Source organism: Pogona vitticeps, chromosome 5 (genome assembly GCF_051106095.1).
Source record: "Pogona vitticeps strain Pit_001003342236 chromosome 5, PviZW2.1, whole genome shotgun sequence".
Taxonomy (NCBI): Eukaryota; Metazoa; Chordata; class Lepidosauria; order Squamata; family Agamidae; genus Pogona; species Pogona vitticeps.
In genome coordinates, this window is record NC_135787.1 from 14,592,190 (window position 1) to 14,619,821 (window position 27,632).

At 39.3% G+C, this 27,632-nt stretch overlaps 2 protein-coding genes across 3 annotated transcripts in view; one reads left to right on the top strand and one right to left on the bottom strand.

Annotated features, from left to right (window-relative positions):
• The first annotated feature begins 1,889 nt into the window (after positions 1-1,889).
• Positions 1,890-23,298, top strand: PKD2 (polycystin 2, transient receptor potential cation channel). 2 transcript variants are annotated; one of them, XM_073001980.2, is made up of 15 exons: positions 1,890-2,599; positions 5,065-5,175; positions 8,295-8,428; positions 9,171-9,421; positions 9,800-10,024; positions 10,479-10,707; positions 12,170-12,340; positions 13,794-13,975; positions 14,627-14,747; positions 15,702-15,800; positions 17,074-17,195; positions 18,386-18,503; positions 18,737-18,900; positions 20,038-20,185; positions 20,359-23,298. In XM_073001980.2, the coding sequence occupies exons 1-15, from the start codon at positions 2,026-2,028 to the stop codon at positions 20,596-20,598; spliced, it is 2,889 nt and encodes a 962-aa protein (XP_072858081.2). In that variant the 5' UTR covers positions 1,890-2,025; the 3' UTR covers positions 20,599-23,298. The 2 variants fall into 2 exon arrangements, with proteins under 2 accessions (XP_072858081.2, XP_020652161.3); XM_020796502.3 differs by having other exon boundaries at positions 18,740-18,900.
• A 1,516-nt stretch (positions 23,299-24,814) lies between these two features.
• The window catches only part of LOC110080522 (broad substrate specificity ATP-binding cassette transporter ABCG2), a 28,590-nt gene continuing 25,772 nt past the window's right edge, over positions 24,815-27,632 (bottom strand). The window contains exons 14-15 of the mRNA XM_073001979.2: positions 26,454-26,548; positions 24,815-25,051 (exon numbers count right to left, since the gene is read on the bottom strand). Of these exons, the coding sequence (XP_072858080.2) occupies positions 24,904-25,051; positions 26,454-26,548 (243 nt within the window). The 3' untranslated portion in view covers positions 24,815-24,903. The remainder of the gene's footprint in view (positions 25,052-26,453; positions 26,549-27,632) is intronic.

Below are 27,632 nucleotides of genomic sequence, written 5' to 3' on the forward strand. Positions count from 1 at the left end.
TGGCAGCGAAGAAAGAAGAGCGAGAACCTCGCGAAGGCCTGAGGGAATAGGGGCTTCAGAGGGGATCGCCACACCAGCTTTTTCCTAAGACAATTTATACAGGAATAAAGGTTAAGCCTAGCCTGTCAATAAGGTTCCCCTGCTCAACTCATTTTGTTCCAGCTGCTTGAACAAGTGGAATAAACAAAATAAAAAATTATTTGAGCAAAATAAAAATGAGGGAGGTGTTCAGAAATAGGAAAGAGACTGGTAGAAGTTTTGACAATAAAAATTGGAATGATGCCAATGTATCTGCTAATGATCTTGTGTCTCACGAAAAACTGACCCAATGTTCTCATACCTATCTTCTTTGCACGCACATCAATACATTGCCAATTCAAAATGGGAGAGCAAGTGCAAATTATTGTTATGCTGCCATATGCAAGACTGCAGCTTTTATCAGAAGTGATGTACCGTGTATTTGGCTGATATAAGTAAGGCATGCATGACACAATGCACGTGTAGTTCATGGTTGAGAAAATATAATTCAACACTGTGCAAATACTGCTGAAAAGAGGAAACACTATTTACTACCCACCCACTGCCAACACCATTGTGAAGTATTTTAGATCTCTCCATAACAACTAGAAGTTCTAATGAAAGGACTAAAGAATTCTGCTTATTCCCTGCCCTGGCATTACTCTAGATTCCACATTATATTACACAAATATTTCAGTCTAGAGGTCTCTTCTTTCAGACATTTGAGTATAATTTCTGTCCACCTAAAAAGGCTTGATAAAACAGTATTATCAATGTTCCTGCTAATTTGGGGGGAGGAGCTCCATCCCTTGTGCTGAAAGCAAATTGATGGAAACACTCACTCAGTTGCATGCATCTGATGCAGCACTGCATACCCACACAGTGGTCCCCAACCTTGGGCCCCAGATGTTCTTGGACTACAACTCCCCAACCTTGGGCCTCCAGATGTTCTTGGACTACAACTCCCAGAAGCCTTCACCACCACCTCTGCTAGCCAGGATTTGTGGGAGTTGAAGTCCACGAACATCTGGAGGTTCAAGGTTGGGGACCACTGGCTTAGAGGGAACATTATACATTATGCATGCATATATATATTGTATATGTATATATTGTTATAGGAGTATCATATCAAAATTATACTGTATATAGTATAATTTCACAAGAATGCATAAAAAAGTACAGCAAGTACTGGGCAATAATTAAGGTTCTTCGCCATGATTTGGGAAACTAGACAAATCAGAGCAGTTCAGACAGACTGCAAAATTCTAGAATGGCAGGGAAGTAAAAGGGTTGCTCTAACTCCTGCTCATGTGATAACTCCCAGTTGTATAAATCAGCCTAAGGGATTCCTGCTGAATTATGGAACTGGGAGTTCCTTAATTCTGAAAATCCCAACCTTAGTGACTATATGTGGAAGATCAGTCAACAGGAGGAATGCAATGTTTAATTGAAACCCCACCTTCCCAGTTATGAATTGCAAAGCTGTGCATGAAAAGCTAAATGCCTTCTGTTCCAGTTTTCATACACAGCTGACCCTCATTCTGTAATTCATTAAGTAAGCATTTTTGTCACTTGTTTTATTCCCAAAGGTTATGAGTTACTAGTCAGCTCCTAAACAATTTGAAACGGGGGGGGGGGGCAGCAAGGAAGGATATGGAGGAAATGGCCCTCTGATCGAGCTCCCAGTCCCTTGGGGTGAATACAGTAGTTTTAATTTCGCTATAAATAGGCTCGGGAGCGGGATATGGAGCCCAGCTGCCCAAGGAACGGATGGCCACAGCTTGGGGCACGAGGATCCTCTCCTTCCCCGCTCCGGGCAACCCGCCATCCGAAAGCGGGCCAAGGAAAGCTCCCCTCAGCCCGGGATTCCGGCCTGGCGGCTGAGGCGCGGTGGGCGGGGATGGGGAAAAAGAAAAAAGGCGACGGCGCTCCTTTCCCGCCCCGTTACTCGGCCCGCCTGAGGAGAAACTTTCCGAAGTGGCGGCGCTAACCAGGGGGAGGGGGGCCATGGCGGGCACCGCGGGCGGCGGCGGCAGGGCAGGCCTTTGTCCCCCAGGCGGCCTCGAGCAGCTAGAACTGGGGCGCCTCCGAGACCCGCGGAGCGGCTCTTCTTGCTCGCCCTCGCCGCCGCTTTCCTCTTGCTCGAGGCAGGCCTGGAGCCGGGACAACCCGGGCTTTGAGCCCGAGGAGGACGAGGCAGCCAAGGCGGCGGCGGCGGGGGCTCTGGCCGCGGGGCCGGTGCTGCAAATGGAGGGGGAGTGGGGCCGCCGCGGGGCCGCGTCGCCTGCCCTTTCCTCCAGGGGCCTCAGCGCCCGGAGCGGGGACGCCGAGGTCGGGAGGCAGCGTCTGGGCCGGCAGGGCGGCGAGAGGCCGCGGCGGGAGGACCGGGAGGAGGAGGAGGAGGAGGAAGGGGACGAGGTGGCGGTGGAGTATGGCGGAGGGGAAGGAGACCGTCGCTACCCCGGGAGTGGCGGAGGGCGAGACGCGCGGCCCTCGCCTTTCCCTCAGGCCGACGGGGAGGCCGCGGCTCCCCCGCCTCACCGCGGCGCCTGGACCAAGGGGCTGGCGCGGCGGCTGCGAGGTGAGTCCCCGCCCGCCGGGCTCCGTCGCCCGTTCAGGACTCTCATTCCCATCATCCCCTCCCCCCTTTCTTCTTTTTACACATCCCGCCCCAGGCTCCAGCCGTCCGTGAGTAACTCCGGAACCCATCGGCCTTCCATCAGCCTAGGCTGAGCAACATTTCCCACCTCTTTTTTTTGTTTTTGTTTTTTGCATTCCTTTAGATCCTTCTTTCGCGTTTCAGACCCCGCGATCCCGGTTTCCCTTTTAAGTTTTATTCTTTTGAACGAGGCAAGAAGAAAACTCGAGTTTTGTTCAGATCGGTTCCTTTAAATTTGACTCTAGAGAGAGAGAGAGAAAAAAACAAGCTCACAAGCACGACACATAATTTTGTGTTTTCTTAGATGGGGTGTGTTTGTATTCTAGCAAGCATCATTTCAGGGAGAGAGAAAAAAGAGGGAGTGTCATTCACTTAAGGGCTTTGTTGCCATGTATTTATATTTAGAATACTTTAGAATGAACTAAGCTTTTTAGTCACTTCCTTTTTTTAAAAAAATGAGATAAACTAGCAAAATTAAGAATAGGAGCCCTAGTTTGTATGTGCATCTATAAGATTTGAATGTGCATCTATAGAACCTGTGTCCTGAGCACATTCCTGTGCTGCAGTGAGTCCTGGACCCTTTGTGCAGGGCAGGAGAGGAAGCTGAACACCTTCCATATGCTTTGTCTCCAACACATTTTTGGCATCACCTGGCAGGACAAAGTTCCAAACAGAGCAGTCCTAGAACAAGCTGGAATTTTTAGCATGTATACATTACTGAAACAGCGACGTCTATGTTAGCTTGGGCATATTGTGAGAATGGCTGATGGTCGGATTCCAAAAGATCTCCTGTATGATTAGTGCAGGGAAAGCGCCCCAGAGGGAGACCACAGCTGTGATACAAGGATATCTGCAAGCGGGATCTGAAGACCTTAGGAATGGACCTCAACAGATACGAAACCTTGACATCCGAGTGTTCAGCCTGGAGTGTTCAGCGGTGCAGCATGGCCTCTCCCAATTTGATGAGACACTTGTTCAGCAAGCCAAGGCAAAGAGACAGTCCCAAAACCAACAAAATCAGGGAGCTGAACAGGGGACAGATTGTATCTATCTTCAGTGTGGAAGGGATTGTCACTCTGGAATTGGCCTTCTCAGCCACACTGTTCCAAGACTGCTATTCAGAGCATGTTACCATAGTCTCTTTAGACTGAAGGATGCCTAATCTAATCAATTAGATTTATAATCCCATTTATAATCCTGTTTCCACTTCTTGGCGTGGAAGCAATATATGGATTACATAGCAAAACATTTATGGTACAGAAAAATACAAAAAAAGAGAAAGAAATCAGACATATTAATTTAACAGATGTGACAGCACAGAACACACACATAACATACAAAATAACCTGAACACCTAGACATCTTTTATTAGGGGAAAGATCAGGACTTACCATAGTAGGTCTGGCTCCCAGTTACTGAGCATTGCTATTCCATTGTTTTAGCCACAAGAAAACCAGACTCAAATTTTTGAACACAGATACACACTGTATAGTCATCTATTTGAATATGTATGTTCTGTATTTGTATATTTTTAGGTAAATCCCATTGAACTGAGTCCAGCTTGCTTTCACATAAATTTACGAAAGACTGCAAGTTTACCCTCAATCACTCAATCAATCAATCTCTGATAGCCTTGTTACAGTAAAAAGGGGAAAGAGTTTGGTGGAAGCTTAAAGGACAACATGTGCTACTTGAAATAAGCTTTTGTGAGTTGAAGCTGATTCATTGGATGCATACATCTGAAAAAGTGGCTTGCAGTATACAGCAACGTAAGCCAAATAAATCTGGTCAGTCTCTTGGCTTCCACAAGACTTTTTGTTGTTTTGAGTAAATCACTGTGTGCTTGCAGAGGATTCTGGTTTGAAGCCTATGATATACAATCAAGTGTCTAGGCTTCATCATAATTCTGTGTATACCTGGTGTATAATAAGTCCTCTTTGTGGAAGATTTCTGTTCATCTATTATTTAGCAGATATAATTGAATGTTAAATTTCTAGCAATCAGTCATGTAGAGCACTGGTTCTTAACCTTGGGTTACTCAGGAGTTTTGGACTGCAACTCCCAGAAGCCTTCACCACCAACTGTGCTGGCTGGGGTTTCTGGGACTTGCAGTTCAAAAACATCCGAGTAACAAAGGTTAAGAACCACTGATGTAGAGCAGTGGTTCCCAACCTTGGGTCCCCAGATGTTCTTGGACTAAAACTTTCAGAAGTCTTCACCCACTAGCTGTGCTGGCTAGGATTTCTGGGGTTTGCAATAAAATTGGGGATCCAAGGTTGGAGAGGGAAAAATTAATGTCACGGGTTAGATATCAATTTAAAATCATAACATTTTGACCAGTTATTACTAGCACAGTTACTGTCTAATGGTAACTCTTCTTTTTCGAGGTTTGTGGGGTACAAGACTAATGGAAGAAACTACCACCAGAGAGAAATACCTGAAAAGTGTTTTGCGAGAATTAATCACATACTTGATGTTCCTTCTGGTCCTTTCTGTCTGTAAGTACTCTGTTTACTGATACCTTAATGTTATAGCCAATTAATATCATATGTAACAAGTAAGTGGTTATAAGTCTAGTGTGTTGTAGTACTGTTTCTAAAGGGAAGGTGGAGTGTGAACGGGAAGGGATTATATGTAAATACCCACATAATGAGAAGAAAATGAACTCAAATGTAGTGGTTACATTTGAAATATCTTGGTGAGGCTTAAGACAATATATCTAGATATCTGCTAACGTATGAATTGCCATTCCTGAGTACACAAGCTGGAAAAAAAGCATTGGGTGATAGTTTATGGCAAAACACATAGGCCACACACTTTGCATTGTTTCCCTATCATATTGGAATAAAGCAAGTATAGGAGTTTCATGTTCCTGAAAACTTTTGCTTCCAAAATAGTTAAAAGATATTCTGCTTATCCCAAAGCTGGATCCTGCCCCCCAGTGCCTTAACCACTTTACATTAAAGTTGTGACCGGAAAATGCAAGAGCAAAGAACCAGAATGAAGTGCAGTAGGAGAAGCAAAATCCACATGAACTGACATAAAATTCCTTCTGTGCCTCATCAACCAGCAGCTGTGTAACATCCAGGAACAGTGCAACAAATGATACAAGTTCAGGAAGACCAAGCAGAGGGGCATATTGACATTCCTTTTGCACTCTTCAGGCAAATCGTAGATGGAGCTTTCCTTCTCAGTTTTGCCTAGAAAACCTACCCCTTTTATCAAGCCAACTAGCAAACGGCTGATTGGCTGCATTAGAGGAAGATTTCAGTAACCTGTACATGCTGCACCAGCTGTTGGAGAGGTAGGAGACCCTCTTCCATTTGACACCAAATTGGTGTTTGGTTAGTCCTGTCTGACTCTTTGTGACGCCATAGACCAGAGCACACCAGGCCCTCCTGTCTTCCACTATCTCCCGGAGTTTGGTCAACTTCATGTTGGTAGCTTCGATAACACTGTCCAACCATCTCATCCTCTGTTGTCCCCCTTCTCCTCTTACCTTCACATTTTCCCAACATCAGGGTCTTTTCCAGGGAGTCTTCTCATGAAATGGCCAAAGTATTAGAGCCTCAGCTTCAGGATCTGTCCTTCCAGTGAGCACACCAAGTTAGCTGAGTACAAATTAGCTCGAGGTGACCTGGATGGGAGCAATACTTTTTTTTAGCCATCATATTTTAGGCAGTTGTGATAATTTCTAAGTTCTGAGGCACATCCAGTTAGGGAAGTTGGAGTGATCCGGTTCATGCTGCAAAGATTCGTATCTTTAGTGCACACTGTTCGATGGTTTTTCTCCCATGAAAAGGGAGACTGGTCTTTGGATTGCTCCAATTTGTCTCCCTTTGTATTAACGACACTCCTTTTTCTGTGGCCAGCATTCAGTCAAGGGACCTTAGTGACTTCTTTTTTCCTTTTTTTTTTTTTTGGTTAAATAAAGTAAGTGACAGTGAAACAGGAATGCATCTGCCTAACATGGTACACATAATACACGAAATGTTTCAATCTTGTTTATCTAGAAAAGTGCTGAATCAATAAGAACATTCATTTATTTAAAAAAAATTAAAACAGTAGATGAAAATAGAGGGGGGTGTTCTTCGTCATGCCTTTCAATGCCACAACCCACCACGCACATCACAGATTGTCACCTCAGATAACATCACTCACATGGGCTACAGAATGGGATAACTAGGAGCCCTCCAAATTATCCCAAAGAACCTGTAGCCCTACTGCTGTGCCAAAAACGAGTGGGACAGTTCTAAAAAGGGTTGGGGTGGATTGCCAAGTCAAAATCAGTGGGGAAGCTGTTACTTGATTTTGAAACAAATAGCACCAAAAGCAATCCTAATAGTAAGTGATATGCTCATCTGGATATGCTGTTAAACTATTTAGGAAAACGGGTTACACTCAGATGTCATGGTTACTTCATTTTCACAAGTGAAGAGAGCTCCACAAACATGACAGACAATTTTATAAAGTATTTCCAATTGGTTTTGGATACTATTAAATTATGTTTTCTTTCTTTGTTACTGTTGTTTTAGAAGTCTGTAAATATGTGATTTTATTTCCAAAATGTGTAAATGATAACAAGTGCCACAAACATGACAGACGGGTTTATAAAGTATTTCCAATTGGTTTTGGATACTATTAAATTATGTTTTCTTACTTTGTTACTGTTGTTTTAAAAGTCTGTAAATACGTGATTTATTTCCAAAATGTATAAACGATATCCTGTTACAATGATTCAAAGAGGCTGACAAGATGTGTATGTATGGACAGTACCATTAGGGTTTTTAGTCCCTTTCCTGTTGGAGCATAATAGTGCTAATTCATCTATGCTTCTGCCAATAGCACTGCTTCCTAGGGAAGCATAAATTACAGTAAGACCTGACTGTTGGCCTGGAGTCCCATCTCCTGGAAAGTGCTATAAACATTAACAATTTCCTGAAATGATTAACTGGATCTGGGCTTATCTGAAGCACTTCATTACAATTTTGTTCTATAGAGTTGTTTTTCTGGTTACTTTTTTACGCCAAATACATTGGAAATAGATTAGTTACTCTGTTTAAATTATTATATATATTATGTTGTTTTGTTTCTTTTTCAGATATATCTGGTTCTGATTATTGTGCAATATGACATTTTGGAAAGCAATATCTGAGATTAGAATTGGGCGTCCTGGTGCTTTTCAGACATCTTTGATTATAATGCTCACAAGCTGTAGTTAGCAATGTCCAGAGATTCTGGGAATTGTAGTTCACTAACTCTGCCTTTTGTGCGAGTGCTTCTTAATCTTTAACAGAGATAAAAGAAGTGTCTGATAGAAAAATTTTAAGCACAGAAAAATTGTGCCCTAATTAACAAGTTAGTAGCAGCATGTGGGATAAGCACCGCCCCCTAGAGTCGAACACGACTGGACAAAAAAAATTGTCAAGGGGAACCTAGCAGCATGTGGCCAGAAACTGGTGAGATCAAAACACATTTGGCAAGGGGCTTGTCTTTTTCAGGAACTTTCTACTATCACACAGATAGACAACTGTCTATATGTTTTGCGTTTTTAAAGAATTTTTAAATATACAATTGAAACAGGTTTTTTTCTCTCTTCCAAATTAATGTTTTACAGTGTCTTATGGAATGGTGAGTTCTAACACATATTATTATACAAGAGTAATGTCACAGCTCTTTCTAGATGTGCCAGTATCAAAGCTGGAGAAGACCAACTTCAGAACTTTGACCACAATGGAAGACTTCTGGAAGGTATAGTTTAGAATTTGATCCTTGAGCTGTAAGAGATTAACGTAATATGTACAAGATGTGGGCAATGTGTATTGTCAGAAATAGTTCTAAAGCAATTTTAGTCTGTCAGATTCTTGAAAAGATATATATAGCTTGGCAGAGTTTAATATAGGCATTAGTCCAGATTTCCAAAGAAGCCAGATTTGAAATTGATGTTAGCCAACCTACCTGTATATTTCTCTATTCATTTGTTATGGAAAGTGATGTTCTAGTGAGGAATACATTTAACTAAACACAGCTCTTCTCTGGTAGTCTGGAAACAGTCTTTATTCCTATGATGCTGCAATCCAAGATACAGGAATAAGTCCTGATCTCAGTGGGGGGTGGGGGGGTTCTGAATAAACACATAGATGATTGAATTGTGAGTATTTTTCTGTATGATTGTGAAGTATACATCTTGGGGAAAATACAGTTAGATGTTATCAGGCACTTTGATATTCAAAACTGTTCAATATTACTGAAATTTGCTGTATTATATATAGAAGAAATATGTAGCTGTATGTCTGAAACATGATATGAATCTGCTAAACCCACCTAATAGTGGATTTTAATGGTGCCTACCTATGAGTGGGGCTTTGTCACAACTGAAATCCCATTGATTTCAGTGAGTCTAGTCTATGTAGGGCTAACAGATTTAGCCCATTATTAAGAAGTAAATGAATACCTGTTTTTAAAATTGCCTCTAAATTGCCTTCTGTTTCAGTTCACTGAAGGCCCGTTGCTAGATGGACTCTACTGGGAAATATGGTACAATAATAAAACAGTGACAGAAAATAGCAGCTTCATATACCATGAGAACCTGCTTTTGGGGGTGCCTCGTATACGACAACTGAAAGTGAGGAATGGCTCGTGTTCAATTCCCGAAGATTTGAAAGAGGAAATTAAAGACTGTTATGATGTTTACTCTGTGGGTAATGAGGATACTGCTCCATTTGGGCTCCGCAATGGAACTGCGTATGTATTTTTGTTGCATATTTATTGTCAATGCAATTCTTGTGGTTTTAAGATATATTTTAGTGAGTGAATCTGACTATCAAAAGCAAGACTTACCAGATAGTAAATTAGTTTGTGCTGTGTTCTCTCTATTATACTCTATTATAATTGATATCTTTAAAGTGCTAATTAATTAAACTGCTAGCAAAAAAGCCTTTGTAATATGTTTTTGAATAGCTTGTACGTTCATATTTGCAACCCCATTTTACTTCCACTGCAGAGAAAACAGGCTGAGAGAATAAAAGTCTTAAACTGTTTCATAATTGTTCTCTTTTAATGGAATTCTTGATTAAAAATTACGACAGCCATATCTTTGGTGTTTCCTATGTTGCATTTCAGTTGGACTTACACCAGTGAGAAGGACATGAACGGGAGCAGCCATTGGGGGTTAATTGCAACATACAGTGGAGCTGGCTATTACCAGGATCTTGCCAGAAGCCGAGAAGAGACAGCTGTATTAATTGCTATCCTTAAAAACAACATGTGGCTTGACAGGGGCACAAGGGCAACATTTATTGATTTTTCAGTGTACAATGCAAATATCAATCTGTTCTGTATTATCAGGTAGGTCAGGAATTTTTGAAAGTTAATTTATAAATATAGAATATTAATGGCCCACTTCTGCGCCCGTTTACTTGGACATTTGGCTGTATTTATTAGGAGTTAAAACAAACTATATATATGTATATTTTATTCCCCCCCCCCCAAATATTTAAGACTGACATTTATGGAATTGTTGAGTCCTATAGTCCAAAATTCTTATACCTTTCATTGTAGACAGAGACATATATTTAAAATATATGCCAGTGTAGAGATATATATTTCAGTGGCTTGTTTGTATGTGCATAGCTGCCTGTAAAAACATTAGGACCTCATTATATACTGCATTTATAATATAGGCTGTACTTAAGGCATTTTTCAGTAAAAAAAGATAATTGAGGGGCTATTCACAGCAATAAAAATGAAAGTTAATAGTAATAACAAGATATATCATATATTCTTTTATTTTTAAATGCAGATTATTGGTGGAGTTCCCACCAACAGGAGGCCTCCTTACGTCTTGGCAATTCCAGACAGTGAAGCTGATCCACTATATTTCAACTTTTGACTTCTTCCTAGCTGCCTGTGAAATTGTTTTTTGCCTCTTTATTATTTATTACATAGTAGAAGAAATCCTGGAAATTCACATCCATAGACTTTTCTATTTCAGGAGTCTCTGGAATTGTCTTGATGTTCTCATTATTGTGGTAAGTGAAATCTGATGAATAAAAATCTTTCATTACTGTGATGTTGTGGGACAGATTTATGGACCTTGGCAGGAAAGTCCTCAGTAATAATTCTGATGGAAGCAAGGTACAGGAGATATCTGTAGGGAATTCCCAAAATACCAGGAAGTAGGTTCAGTATCTCCACTTTGGCAGCTGCATGTGCTCCTGCTGGGAATGGAAGCTCCCTGAACCTGTAACCTTACTCCATCTCTGGCAGGCAGCTGCAGGTGAAGGTAGAGATAACAGGAAAGGACCAACCTGCCAGATGACTGTAGCAGAGGACATAGATTGGGATAATTTGTTGCAGGTACAGTATCAGTAAATGATAACAAGTCACTTCTGCTGCAGAAGTAATACTGGTCCCTTCAAAAATGATTGTAACAGTCACCAAAATGTTCCCTTTTTGTGGGGATCCCAAGTAACACATTTTTCTACATTATTGGAGTTGAGTAAGAGGTAAATTTCAGAATCTCATTTTAGAGAAGGTTCCTCCAAATTTTGAGTGCTATAGAAAGATAGGGTGCACAGTACAGCAGGTTTGGCAACCGTGTTTCCTGCTGCATCATATCACACCATTTTACATCATTCTGGAAGTGGAAGGAAGCATGGAGGGAACAGAAGAAAAAGGAGGGAGGAGAAGGACCCTGCACTGACCTCAGTGGTTTAGGATCCTTCTTTAAAAGCAATGAAAGAAGGGCATGAAAAACCACCCTCTGCCACTTATGCCCTTAAGCAGGAAGATGAGCTCATTAACAAAACAGTTATTTAGTGATAACAGAGCAAGTTACATTTGAAGCCAGCAGAATGAGCAATGTGACAAGCTAAATCTCTGTGTGCTTAATGAGTAACATAAAACAGTAATTTAGAATAATAATGATCCATGCTCTGTAAGAACACTTCATGTATTGGTATGGCAGTAGTCACATACACATTAAAGTTGAATGAGAATGTATTGACAGTGTGCTTGAACCATTTTTTGATAAATGTCGGTCAGAGTCCCCCAGATCCCCTTTTACACTGCTGAAGACACCTTTGGTGCTTTCTCTGGTTGTTCCACATGTTGGATTTGCAAAAAAGGAGACATAGACAGAAGTTAATGTTCTTATGTAAGAAAGTTGTAACATTTACTATGAAGCATGTTCAATATTGGTTGTTGTGGGTTTTTCGGGCTCTTTGGCCGTGTTCTGAAGGTTGTTCTTTCTAACGTTTCACCAGTCTCTGTGGCAAGCATCTTCAGAGGACAGCACTCTGTCACCAGAGCACAGAGTGCTGTCCTCTGAAGATGTCAGCCACAGAGACTGGAGAAACATTAGGAAGAACAACCTTCAGAACACGGCCAAAGAGCCCGAAAAACCCATAACAACCATTAGATTCCGGTCGTGAAAGCCTTCACGAATACATGTTCAATATGTTCACCTGTTTGTTTGTTTTTTACATTCAGCTATCAGTGGCAGCTATAGGAATTAATATATATCGAACATCTACCGTGGATAGATTACTGAAGAAGCTGCTGGAAAATCAAAATACCTTTCCAAATTTTGAACCTTTAGCATACTGGCAGACACAGTTCAACTATATTGCAGCTGTCACCATGTTTTTTGTCTGGATGAAGGTAATTCAAATTTTATTATGTTTTAAGCAAATACAAGCACATGATGGCCATATTCCTTTTCTAAGAAATTAATATCTGTGACTTAGAAAGAAAAATGTACAGACTGTGCTCATTATTCCTTTAAATATATATCACATCCTGCCTTATGACCCATAGTCAGAAACAAAACATTCCACACTAAGGTCATGTATACAAGTGCAGGCTTTTAAATTTTAAATACAGTCATGTATACAATTGCAGGTTTTTTGTTTTATTTTGGCATAGTATACCAAAATAACTTGAACTCGTATATCTAGTTCAAGTAAATAGTGTATCTAGTATACAACATTTGAAGCTCCTTATATCTTTATTGTGGATTAGGAAATCTGTTTATGGAGATAAATGTATAAGTCCACATTTTATGTTTTTTTCCATAATTTGGTTTTATCAAAATATTTCCAGTTAAGAAAATGGTGTAATTTGCACATGACTCAACTTTGGTTTATTTTGATGTTTATGATTCCAAGCAAGCCTCAGGTGTACACAATTGTATCTCCTTTCTCGTCTTCTGGAAAACTAGGGAACAGGATGCCAACAGAGTTTAATTTTTCTTTCAGGTTTCATTATGCAAAGGCTGTAGTGTATAATCCTCTCTAGTTAGTTTAAGGAACCAGTTTTGAAACTGATCTGAGTTAGTCATAAATCATAGTCCCTGGTTTGCACACAAGCAGAGATTCAGTGATGGAAAAACTAAATTTTGTCAAAGAGAAGCCTAAAGTTTGCTTGGACATGTATATATGAAGTCCAAGAAAATCTTAGACTTTGTATGTATATTGGTCTGTTAGCACCAGTTATTCCAGTTTCTTTCTGTTATATTGGTGTGGAGGTGTCTAAGGTACTTCATGTGTAAATACCAAGCTATAATTTTAACTATGTTTAAATCAATAGTATCAAGCCAGCTATGATAGGCAGCCACACACAAGACCAGTATCTGAAGTCACAGTGGAAAGCTTTGGCAAAGTGATGTATTAAATCTGAATTGACAACCTATGCTTTGTAATTTTGCTGGGCTTTCAGAGACTGCTGTTTAGAATAGCATCCAGGGAATCTAAGTGCAAGCAGGGGAAAAATGAAATGGCACTAATTGTACTGCATCTGAGGAAATGGGTTGTGGTCCACAAACACTTGTGATATGATAAAATACATTAATCTTTAATGCATCGCTATGGTGTTTTTATGCAAAGCTTCATTTTCCTGTATGTCTGAAACATAGTAACTCAGAAGTTCAAACTATGATTAGGACAAACTATAGCTTGATGTTACCCCTGAAATAGTGAACTAAATTCTTCACTGTTTCAGCTGTTAATAGAACCCATTACAATTCATGTAATGAGCAACATAATTCTTCCAGCTATTATTGTCTTTTCCCTCTGAACAATGTAGTTCTTTACATATTTGTAATCTTCCTTAACAGCTCTTCAAATTTATTGGCTTCAATCGAACAATGAGCCAGTTATCTACCACAATGTCACGATGTGCCAAAGATGTTCTCGGCTTTGCCATTATGTTTTTCGTCATTTTCTTAGCCTATGCTCAGTTAGCCTATCTTGTGTTTGGAACACAAGTTGATGACTTCAGTACCTTCCAGGAGAGTATGTAAGTACAACAAATTGTTACAAAACTGTCAGTCTTTGTCAGACAGAGATGTTTGTGTCAAATTCCTTGTAAAAATTCTATAAATGTTATTAAGTGTTCCAGAACTATAGCATTAAATATGTTTCTTTACGGAAATGTAAACATAATGAAACATTGTATGTTATATTACAATTACTTGTTATATAGTTTCTGTAATCCAGTTGAAATGCTAAAGTTGTCCTGAATTAAATTTAACAATGTTACAATGCTTCTCCTCCTCAGCCATGTCCCCTCTTCTCATTTAGCTTAATGGCTGGGTATGCCACTCCCAAACCATCCATACACCTAGAGATTTTCAAAGCAATTCCAATAGATGGTGAGGTGTGGTTTCCTAGTTTGGACATGACATGTCAGATAATTAATACTTCAGTTTTTCAGTGGCTTTGCAATCTTGTCAGTTTATCAAAAACTCTGAACTCACATGGTGCTTTGCTGAATTGTTAGACACAGAAGTTGGATTTTACTACCAGTCACTGACTTTCCATTAAAAATATATACTGAAAAATTAAAGATGAGCAACAGGCTGCAATAATAATAACAATAACAACAATAATAAAATTCTGCTGTGCTACAGTTACTAACATGGTTAAAATTATGTCCTCCTCTTTAAAGCTTTACCCAGTTCCGAATCCTTTTGGGAGATTTTGACTTTACAAAGATTGAAGAAGCTAACAGAGTTTTGGGACCAGTTTATTTCACTTCATTTGTGTTCTTTATGTTCTTCATTCTTTTGGTATGTAAAAATATTTTTAGATTTTATTTTCCATGTCATCATCTTCTCAGATGGAACTGACAATTTTATGTGGTGTGCCTGTTTACTTGTAGGAGATAATCTAAAGACATTTGGCTTCTCAATAAGTGAAAAAAATAAACCTTATCAAAAATGTGTGTTTTCCAAAATAATCTTGCTAATTGGCAACAGGACAGTCTCATCACAGTATTTTATTTGTGTTGAAAGGGGGACCAGAGTCACAAAGAAAGAATCAAAACGGCCTGCATAGATAGATTTCCATACACTAATCTGATAACATGATCTTTACCATTCAGAATGAACATTTAAGTATGCATAGTGGGCCTAGGCTGGGGTAGGGCAGATACAAGTTTTAGAAAGCATTTTGTTTTTAGAATGAAAAAATAAATGCTCATCAGTATTTTGTGACTGGATTATTAATATTTTTACAATAGATTATGATTAATCACTCCCATTGTTTATAGCCAACCAAGACAGATCAAGAGATTCAAGTCATTTTTCTTTTAAAGAATACTTTGAACTCTGAATTCAAAGTTCTAGAACAAGTTATGGATGTGAATAGAACTGCTAGTTTCAGCAAAAGAAGGTTAAATCTTGAGCCCAGTTCTTGCTGGAGTGAATGAAGCTGAAGTAGGGAGATTGTCAAGCTTGCCCTGCCCTCTAACTTCTGCCGTTTTTACCCCAGACATTGATTATGATCTGACCCTGCTTGTAAGGTGTGTTAAATCTGGTTAAGAGGAACAAGGAACAGCTGTTTTGCTTTAACTGTAGGTCCAGTTAGCAGACCAGTTGCAAGTTATTTCTTGCATGGTGCATGGATTTGCATTGAGAAGAAACTTCTAAGCTGAAACTTAACACACTCTAAATATTAAAGTTAATTATATTAAAAGTGTGTTGTTTTGATAAATTATTTTCTTAAATGCTTGTCTTAAACAGAACATGTTTTTGGCGATCATCAATGATACATATTCGGAAGTTAAGTCAGATATGGCACAGCAGAAGTCTGAAATGGACCTGTCAGACCTTATAAAAAAGGTAACTATCTATCACATCTGCTTGTATGACTTCAGCTAACAGCACATTATTTCTTGACTGCTTTGAATTTGAGTTTTTAGTGTGGAATTACCACCATTTGTTTACGCACTTTTTAAAGTCCACATGTTGGCTGAAATTCTATAGTAAGCTGGAACTAGGATAGGCCCATTGAATCAGTGGAACTTGTGGAGGAGATGACTCACCAAAAAGCCACTGATTTGATTGGCTTACACTAGTTGTGACTTTCAGTTGGATTTTAGCTATTATTATTAAAGAGTCACATAGTAGCTGAAATCCTGTTACTTAGCATAGTTGCTTAACATGGACACAAAACCACCGATTTAGATATTTGTTGTTGTAGATATAAACCTGATATATAATCCAAACCAGGATAACTACCACTGTACTTGTATGGACTGGAATATATTGATAAGGGGCTAAGACTGTGATGTAATAGTCCGCTTGACAGACACCAAACAAAGGTATGGCACACTGGCTGATCATTGCTCTGGGAGATGGAATCAGATAACATCTTCAGATCCTAGTGGATGTACTGTGTTTACATGCAATTGATGAACTGCTAGATTGCTCAGTCGTTTAGGCATCTGGCTGCAGAGCTAGAGGTTGGAAGTTCGATTCCCCACTGTGCCTCCTTGACAGGAGATGGACTCAGTGATTCATGGGGTTCTTCCAGCTCTGCAGTTCTAAGATAATGATGATGATGATTACAGAGTATCTAATATTCATAACGTGAATTCAGAAATTGGGATGTCTTATCACCATTCTGCATATCCTTGTTTAACTGTGATCTGAAGGCAGTGAAATCTTATGGAATGCAAATGGAGTCACATGCGTGCATAACAGAACATTCCTGAACTTTTGAGTGCTCTCAGACAAGGTAATTAATACAGCCAGAAACACTATGCAAATTTGCCAGCCCTTTCTTGATATGACTGAAATGGCAACTGCAAAATGTTACTGCTTAATTAGCTCACAGTGAGTTCATCTCCATGATAGTACTGATCCGCATTGAGTCCCAAATGAAATACTGTAGTTGATCTCTGTAGTGATAGACTTTATAGTAGATATGGGCACATTCTATGTCACTGATAGGTCTTTTGTCACATGGAAGTAAGACAGTCATTGTATTCATAGCGTATAAAATTTGAGGGACAGAGTAAGCATCCTTAAAAGGATACATTTTAGACAGTCTTCAACTTCCACCATATTTTGATCATATTCTAAACATACTGTTTTTCTTTTCTTTTTTCAGGGATACACTGATGCCATGGTGAAATTAAAATTGAAGAAAACACCAGTTGATGACATTTCAGAGAGTCTGCGACAAAGCGGAGGCAAATTAAACTTTGATGAATTGCGGCAGGATCTGAAGGGGTGAGTCACAGAATCATAGAATAATGGAGTTGGAAGGAGTCTGTAAGGCCCCCAAGTCCACCCTCCTGCTCATTGCAAGAATCTAAGTTAAAGTATATATGACAGATGATTGTCTAATTTTCTCTTGAATGCCTCCAGCGTTGGAGTGCTCACCATCTCCAGAGGTAATTGGTTCCATTGTCATACTACTCTAACAGGAAGTTTTTCCTGATATTCAAATGAAATCTGGCTTCCTGTAACTTGAGCCCATTGTTATATGTCTTGCAGTCTGGGATGACCAAGAACAGATCCTGCCCCTCCTCTGTATGACAATCTGAGTGGAAAAATCCACTAATATATAAGTCTCCGCCCTTGTCACCTTAGTCTTCCGTTTTCTTTTGTCTTTTCCTCCAGTATACTCTTTCCTTGTTATCTTTCCTTACTGCCTCTCCGACATGAAATTCCTATTAGCTCTCCCTGTTCACTACTGGGATCTGTCTCAGTTCTATTTGTCTGCTGTGTTATTAGTCAGCAAACAGAAAAGGTTATTCTGTACTCTTCTGCTCCTATTGGTCACAGTTCAAAAATAGTGTATTGTACTGTATTGTTATTTATTTAAAATATGTATGCCTCATCTTTCTCATCAAGAGTACCCAAGGCAGCTTAGAATAAGAAAACAAGCAATATTAAAAGTTAATAAATAAATAAATAAATAAATAAATAAATAAATAAATAAATAAATACATACATACATACATACATACATACATACATACATACATACATACATACATACATACAAACAAACAAACAAACAAACAAACAATATTGAGAAAGAATAAAGCAGTTATAAAAATGATATATTACGTGATGGGGAGTGGGCTTTCGAATATAACAGAAGTTTAGGTGTGTCATATTTGAGCAAATGACATGACATTCCTCACTTTGATTTGGACATACCCATTATTTCCCACTGTACTTTGCCCATTTGTTTTTAAAGATGAATTTTGCCTGTTCTTTTCCAATACATTTTTGTTGCTCACATTAGTAATGATTCCAGCAGAAGTTCAAGAGGCAGTAGTGTAATATTATTGATAATTTTAATTTTTACTTATACATGTATGATTTGTTTTGCTATGTAAATTTTGACAACCTTTTGTTGACACATTGTAAATAGAGCTGAAAAATTGGAGACTATCTTTTATTTCCAGAAAAGGACACACTGATGCAGAGATTGAAGCCATCTTTACAAAATACGATCAAGATGGTGATCAAGAATTGACTGAGTTGGAGCATCAACAAATGAGAGACGATTTGGAGAAAGAGAGGGTGAGTTTTGGTATCAACAATCCTGCTTGTTGTCTTCAAATGATTTTATTTAACTGTATCATACAATTTACTTTCTGTTTACAGTATATCACAAAACCCTCGGGGTTTATTAAATCTAAAACTGTTACTTGTACTTTCCAGAACATTGTCTAAATTGTTTTTGACTTGAGTTTAAATGTCTTTTTAAAATTGCCCCTGTGTTCAGCTTAATCATGTTTATTGTTTTCACTAAGGAGGACTTAGAACTGGATAGAAACTCTCTGAACCGTCCATTAAGTAGCCGTAGCTTTCCACGAAGCCTTGATGACTCTGAAGAGGATGATGATGATGACAGTGGACATAGCTCCAGGAGGAGAGGTAGCAGCTCAAGTGGAGTTTCATATGAAGAGTTTCAAGTGTAAGTTATTATGGTGTTCTGTTGTTGGTTTTTTTAAGGACCTTTACTATTTACACAAGATTGACTATTGCTTATGAAACACATCCTTTTTATGAAGAATGAGTTGACTTCAAGCTGTGTATCTAGAAACCAGAATTCATATGTATGTGTATGTAGGTTAAATCAGATAAGAGCATGCATTCTTAGGATGAGGCATATCTGCACTGGTGTTTTCAGCTGGAAACATAAATACCTTGCAGAAAACAAATCAGGATTTAGAGACTGAGGGGGTTTTTTTGTTTCCTGTAAGAATCTTTGGAACAAGCAAGTGTTCCAAAAAAATTATGCAGCAAGAATCCTGTCACTTACATATGCCAATATAAGTCACATATATAAATCACAATGGCAGATTGCTGCTATTTAAAAAGTCAGTGCTTGCATTCCCCTTCACACACGAAATGGCATGAGTAGTACACAATGGGAAATGCAGTCATTGACTTCTTAACCAGCAGCAATTCACTGCTATGCTTTACACTCTTGGTTTTACATCACTGTATGCGAGGAAGAGGATTCTAGCTTACTTAATTAAGAGCAGTCCAAGAGCATTGGGAGCTGCCTTTCCTCTTCTTCCACTTGAACACAAATTCTGTGTTATCTTAGAACAACGATGTCCTTTGTAGTTAGAAATACATTCCATGTTCATTGGCTTCAGTGGAAGGAGGATACCCTCCCTACCATTAGAGTGGTTTCCCCTTGCTGCTGCATGGGGCTCAGGAGTTAACATGTATCTCTAACCCATGCTGGTGTTCCATGATGCTTCTTGGTTATAGCTTCTGAGTCATAATTTTTGTTCCCATAGTTCTGCATCTCTTGAGGAGTATCTTTTCTGCCTGTTTAGTCTGTTCTGCTGTGGCACCTTCCAAAACTGGAAGCAGGTTGCATATTCCAGCCTCTCAGAACAAGGGGGAGGAGCAACCTGTCCAAAGATCTCCTCCATCTCTTGCAGAAAATGAATATATTGCTTTAAATCCCATTATTCTTTCATCAGCCCATATGATCTTTGAGACCTTTTAAGCTAAAGATGTGAGGGATTGAATGGTGTGAAGTATGATAACAGCATTAACCGTGGACACCTTTAAAAAGTGTTTTTGATTCTAGGTTGGTGCGGCGAGTGGATCGCATGGAGCATTCCATAGGCAGCATTGTTTCCAAGATTGATGCTGTCATTGTGAAACTGGAAACCATGGAGAGAGCAAAACTGAAAAGGAAAGAGGTCTTGGGGAAGCTACTGGATGGGGTTGCAGAGGTAAATTCACTTCTCAAAAAAAAAAGGTGAACAGATTGATGTGATCTATCTTGTGGCACCCATGCTTTTAACACTGTTTATATTTTCTAATTAAATTAAGTACTAGGCACAATGATTTGGGGGGGGGAGGTTTTGGCAATCTCCCTGTGATCCTCAATGATGTTTGTTTCTAGGATGAAAGGCTGGGCCGGGACAGTGAGATTCAAAGGGATCAGATGGAAAGACTGGTACGGGAAGAGCTGGAGCGCTGGGAATCAGATGACACCGCATCCCAAGCGAGCCATCGATTGGGAACCCCAGGAGGGCTCAATGGGCAGTGTCGGGCTAGGAGTTCCCGGCCTTCTTCCTCCCAGTCCACAGAAGATGTTGATGGAGGAGGAGCTGGAAATGGTGGAAGCAACATACATGTCTAGTAGCATTTGTATTTTGCTTACAAAACCTGTCGCAATTAATGAAGGTGATAAAATGCTTTGACACAAGGAAAGCACAGTAAGCAGGTTAGCTGCCTTTGTTTTAGAAATTTATGAGATGTCTCAGCTGGCCTTTTGACAGCTAGATTTTTTTTTATAAAATAAGACTTAAATTCCATTCAAGACGCTTGGACTTTCATCTATCGGAAGAAATAGATAGATAAGGGAAATTAATTATTAGCTCAGTGCCTAGTGCTTCATTCAGGGACACATTTACTTGACAGAGAGCCCTCAAGGGGACTTATTTCCAAGTAAACATACATAGGATTGCATAGTAACTAGCTGTTTCTACATAAGCACATATAGGGATCAGATATATAATATATTGAGATTGGGCTTTTTTCTCCTTTAAAACGTAACTCTCCAGAAGTGAGGGAAAAAACTGTATTATAGATGTTTGGTGCTTTTATATGTACTGTCAAGTCACTTTTGACTTGCATTGGCACTATGAATCGGAGGCTTCCAAAATGTTCTATCACTAACAGCTCTGCTTGTATATTGCAAGCTAAAGGCTGTGGTTTCATTTACTGAATCAATTTGTCTAATACTTGGTCTTCTCTTTTCCTGCCACCTTCCACTTTCCCAAACAGTGACTGAAATCAGTAGTAAATCACAACTAGAGTAGGATCACTCTCCAAATCCCCACTGATTCAATAGGCTACACTGGTTGTGAATGACTACTGGGTTTCAGCCATAGTCTTTTCCAGTGAGTCTTGTCTTATGTAGTAGCTCTGTTTAGTTATTTTGGCTTTTAAGCAGAGTTTGGATTTGATTTGATCTAGCACCCCCTTTTGTGTGTTTCTGATAGTCCAGCATCACATCACAGGTTTTTCCCCATGTAAATCCTTCATTGTCAAGCTTTCACATCCATACAATTGTGGCCTTGGCCCTCCATGATACATCCTGACTCTTTAAGGATCTGCTCTAGTTCCTTCATAGCTGTGCATTCAAGTCAGAGTTTTATTCAGGTTTCCTGACTGCAGTCTCCCTTTGGATTAATGATGGAACTATGCTTATAGTAAACCTTTGACCATTTAGATTTCTTCATTTTCAGCGTTAAACTTACGCAATGTTTTCATTGTTACAATTTCGGTCTTCTTTATATTCATGTTTGTTCCTGCTTCTGTACACTTTTCTTTAACATTTTTCAATAGTTGTTTCAAGTCATTGCTTCTTTCTGCCAATAATATGGCATTATTTGTATATCTTGAATTTTTCTTCCACCAATTTTCACTCCTTCAGTTGAATGTAGTGCAGCTTTTTGTGTGATTTCAAAGCTCACATATTCTCATCCAAGAAAGAAAGAAAGAAAGAAAGAAAGAAAGAAAGAAAGAAAGAAAGAAAGAAAGAAAGAAACGGGAAGAGAACAGTTTTAAAATAAAACGTATATATAGGGCTCCTCTCCAATCCAGTTAATTAGCCTTTGGAACAGCCACACACACAGTAAATGTGTAAATCTCCCCTGCTTGAAAATGCAGAGGTGATGATATCTTTATGGAAAAAGTGGTAAGAAGATTATCCAAACCAAAGATTAAATTGCTGCTATCTCCGCTGTCAAGTGGGGAGGGTACTATGTTAAATGATTATCAGAACCATTTGCCAAACAAACAAACAAAAAACTACTGTACCTCCTCATTTTTATTTTGATGTTTTGATATTTGATTTAGATCTAGCAGAATTTGAAATTCCTTTATTTTCTATATTGTTCTGATTAATATAGTCCCACCTGTTTTCCACTGACCGCTGTGAAGCACAGTACCTGTTCTCATGTAAGAGTACTGCTAGATGAAGTCAAGGCTTGTCTAGACCACCATTGTGGTCTGCCCTGACCAGCTAGTTCCCATTGTGTTCCTGCAAAAAGACATCAGGACAACAGCAGCCTCTTACTCTTGCATCCCAAGAGTTGACATTATGAGTCATACTGCCTCTAATACTGGAGGTAGCAGCCACAAGTCCCTTTTCTAATGTAGAACATAATCATAGCTTCACCTAAAAGTAAGTGCCTGTGAGCTCAGTGGAGTTTATCTACAAGTAAATATTGTAGAACTAATTTGGTATGAAGACTGCTTTAAACCGTCCGACAGTCTGAGACCTTAGGTTTCTATTAAGAGCTTTTGTCCATTTGATGGGAAAAGTTCTTTCTATGGTTGATATCACAGCTTGGCTGGGTGAAATTAGCGAGCCTATCCTTTTATAAAGATGATGGATATATTGTCTTGCCACAGCTTTGATGTGCACATTTTTAAGTGGCCTTTTTGATAGCAGTCACAGTATCTTCCATTTGCAGCTGTTTTTATGAAAAACAAAACATTAGTATTCATAATCATATTAGTTGATATTTCTGTAACATGTTGTTACTTTATAACAAACTTCATTTTGAAGTGCAATAGGCTTTCATGGGTTATCCATGCAAAATGACAATGTACATACAATTATGGTATGGCAGATAAGGTACCTGTTTTTGTATCCTTTCATTTCCCCCATCTAAGGGTAATTTGTGAATTACTGTACTATTCTGTGGGTTTTTTAATGTCTTTATATCAAAGAGTATAAACAGTGTTCTAGTTGTTAAGTCTTCTATAGTGATCAAAGATGTATCAAGTGACCACTTCTCCACCTAATAAACTTTTTATATGATTTACAGTAGCATGTGTGTTCTTTGGAGTAGAGTGTTGGGCAGATGAGTTTCCATTTTCAAGGAAGGGGATAATAATCTGGGACTCAGTACTCAAAGTACAATTTTTCTTTGTGGTCAACTACAAAAACAACAAAACAAAATGCTTCTGTCTGCAGAAACAATTTACAAAGATCTACTGGTTGTTGTATATTTAACTTTTCTTGTTGACTGAGATTTGTATCTTTACTTGAGAGCTGCTGTGATGTAGTTGTGAAACTCCAATTCCTTTTTAAAGTTCTGCTTTGTATTAGAAGCATTTAACAGAAATGAGGAGTCAAGGTTTCAATATTTCTATCTGAATAGTACAGTTTCGGTATGATTGGTTGACACTCAACCAAGCCACAAACTGGGTGCTGTTTATTTTCCTATGATTATTAGATCCATCACTTTCCCTTCACCAGAACCTTACTGGAGGCTACAGTTCCTATTAGCGCACAATATGTAGGCTTTAATTTCTTTTTGGGGAAATGGAAAATATATGTGTTCCACAACATAAAATAGTCCTGGTTTTTCTCACACTGCCTGATGTCTATGAGAATTTACGCTTAGATGAAAGGCAAACTAGATGCGGTATTCTTCACTGTACGTGTATGCCTCTGCTTTTTTCCAACAAATACTTGGGTTGGAGGATACAGTTTGGGTCCACTGGAGAAGGGTTTGCTTAGAATTACTTAAGTTTATTTGCAATAGAGGCAAAGCATCCAATGCCATCAGCTGGAGAATTCTTACTGGACTACGGTGACGAAAAGGGTTAATATGTTGTCTTTCATCCCCAAACCCACATGCTTTTTTTGAAAAAAAAAATAGGCACAGGAGATTGGACTGTTCCAGGCACAATTGCAGTTTTCAGCATGACAAGACAGACAGTTCTCACTGTTAATTGATGGAGGGTTTCAGTTGATTAGATTACATAAGCCTCATTCAATGCAGCCTCCAAAGCTGTATTTTCACTGCTAGGAGTCTTCCTTTTAGAGCAACCCTTAAGCCACAGTTTTGGCTCGCATCCATGTTTGTACGCATCTTTTTGAAAAATCCTGCTTGGATGAAACTTTTTGGTCCGCCCTGGAATGGAAAAAAAAGCAGGATTCTTTGCCTCTTTCCTTTGCAGAAGACAGAGACTAATACACACAACTCTGTACATGGAGATTTGGGCAGACCAAGGAAAGCTTCAACTGTCACTGTCAGTTCAACACTAGGTCATTTCAAGAACGGAGCAAATGAAGTGGTCTGGTAAGAAAGGGAGCTTGGATAGCAGAGGACCATGAAGACCTACAGGGAGAAAAGTACTAAAAGAGACCCTCTGCTATGTGGACACTTGTAACCCACCTTCCTGGGGTGATTAAACATACTGTTGTATGAATGACAACAGCAGATTCAATTGGTACAAAGTGCTGGGCCGCATCATAGGAAATTCCACATCAGCCTGGGACAACTTCCCATCTAATTAGTTACTTAGTTAAAATGATTGGAAGTGAACATGGATAAATAAGCGAGGTATTTAATGACTTCTATACTTTACAAATATTACATCTTTATTATAAAAGTGCAGTAGATATATTCAACCCATTCATTTAAGTATACTTCTTTAGAAATCTCAATTTCAGATATGCGATGGTAAGAAAAATAAGTGTCATGCATATAAGTGCAACGAAATTCTTCCAGAAGCCCCAAGGAGTTGCAAGGATTCCTTGAATCTTTAGATATTCTTCTCCGGTGCATCTAACAAAGACAGGACAAAAGTTAGTCAAACACCTACTAGAAATGCACTGTGCTTAATTTACCTTATTTTGCTGTAACCTAGAGTGATTCAAAAGAATGACCAGAGGTAGAATAGATGGAAGACGTCATTTGTAGTCTGTCCGGATTGATGCTGTGCTAAACCTCTAGAACAGAAGATGAGGATTCCCTCACCCCATTCCACAGCGATCCCATTTCTGGGACCTCCTCTCTCCCATTAGGAGTGGTTAAATCATTCCGCAGTTGGGATCTTTTTAGAGATAAATTATAAACTTATTTCATGCTATAGCTGGTATATTCCCAACCCAGTCTCAATATTGTTTTACAGTATCTCTGTAACTCATGTGACTGGGGGGAAAAAAGAATATGGCTGAAAAAAGATATTTGTTAAAAGCAGAAGTGAACATATCCTCTGGCAGTAGAGGAAGGAGCATGAACTTGAGCCTTAGAAGGATTTATAAACTAGAAAGACTGAATGGGGTTTCAATTCAGCACATTTCAGTTAGCCTAGTATCAGCTCTGCTACGTTGGCTATTTAGGATTGCATTCTAGAGCTTTACTCCCATTCAAGAGTAACAGTTTACAGTGGTGCCTCACTTAACGACAATAATCCATTCCAGGAAAATCACCGTTAAGCAAAAACATTGTAAAGCGAAATTAAAAACCCCACTGAAACGCATTGAAACCCGTTCAATGCGTTCCAATGGGGTAAAAACTCACCGTCCAGTGAAAATCCCCCATACGGTGGCCATTTTCACTGCCTGTATAGTGGGGAATCAGTCCCTAAACACAGCCATTTTAAGCACCCAGCGGCCATTTTGAAAACCCAACGATCAGCTGTTTTTGCTCGTCGTAAAGCGAAAATCGGTTCCTGAAGCAGGGAACCAATCATCGCTAAGTGAAATTCCCCCATTTAGACCATTGTTTTGCGATCGCAAAAAGATTGCAAAAAGATCGTCATAAAGCGTATTCATCGTAATGTGGGGCAGTCATTAAGCGGGGCATGATTGTATAATCATTATCACCATCTTAGAACTGCAGAGCTGGAAGGGATCCTGTGGCTCATCAAGTCCAGCACTTGTCAAGGAGGCACAGTGAGGAATCAAACTCCTAACCTCTGGTTCCTCAGCCAGAGAGCTAAACCACTGAGCTATCCTGCAGTTTGATGGGCATCAAGGATGTGCTTATCCTTTATTTTTTGTAAAAGGTTACAAAGTTACATCTATGGGTTCTGTGGCCACTAGCAAGCATCACAACTACGTATATAAAGAAAAAAGTGAAGAAGGTAAATTATAGTGATTAGTGGACAAGGAAGAACAGTTAAATCCATGCACTTTATGTTTAGCTTATCGAATAATGCAACAGTTTGCATTGTGATGCTTACATTGTAAATGGACTAGAAGTGAGACATGACACGTTGACTGCTTCCGTCCTGTCCTCGCAAAAGTTGAGCCCAGTAAATTCATTGATTTGCAAAGCCTATGAAGACAGACAAGACAACCAAATTACTTGCCTATATTATGAAAGAGGGCTTCCATATTGTCATGTTTTTCAGAGGAGCAAAATGATGGATACAGCCCAATGGTGCTTAAAGGAAATATGATTTGCACTCCTCTGTATCCTGGAAAGGACAGTCAAAAGTCAGAATTGACTTGGCGGCACGCATTTATCATGATTAAATCTAGGATTGTGGAACTCTGGTACCTTGAGAGGGGAAGGAAGCTTCCATGCGAGCTTAAGGTCTGCCCTTAATGTGACCACACTGAGGAGTAATAGAAAGCACTGCCCGAGCAATAGGACAGGGCAGCTGGCAAAGAGAGTGAGCTTCTGTTCATTTCATCATTGGATAGAGAAGGGGATATCAGAAGTTGGAGCTTTCCAGGAAAGCTGCTGAGTGGACCTCTTCAACACAGCTATTAGAGCCCTGCTCTCCTATTGTTCTTGCAGGACACATTTACAAACTGGTTTTTTGATCAGTTTTCATTCTCCCACAATTTTATTTAAAAGATGTAATTGTTGCTTTAACATGTTATTGCCAAAACACTATATAACAAATCTTTTTGCAATAAAATTATATTCAACTTCCTTTAAGCGGTTGGTTGGATGGACATTCCTTCATTCCACTCCTGTGCTAGTTTGTTAAATTTATAACACTACTGCTACCTATGCATCCTGATGGAAAGAAAAATAAAGCACTTATGAATGAATAATTAATTGTTAACAATATATTCTAGTCTAGCCCATAAACAAAATAATATGGCTTCTACGGGCACCACAGTGTTGTTTGCAAAATTAACCACTAGATGTCGTTAGATAATAACAATTATGTTTAGATTTTTATATATAGTGTATATCCTGAACCTGAGGCTCCAATACTTTGGCCATCTTATGAGAAGACTCCTTGGAAAACACCCTGATGTTAGGAAAGTGTGAAGGCAAGAGGAGAAGGGGATGACAGAGGATGAGATGGCTGGACAGTGTCATCGAAGCTACCAACATTAACCCAACTCCAGGAGGCAGTGGAAGACAGGAGGGCCTGGCGTGCTCTGCTCCATGGGGTCAC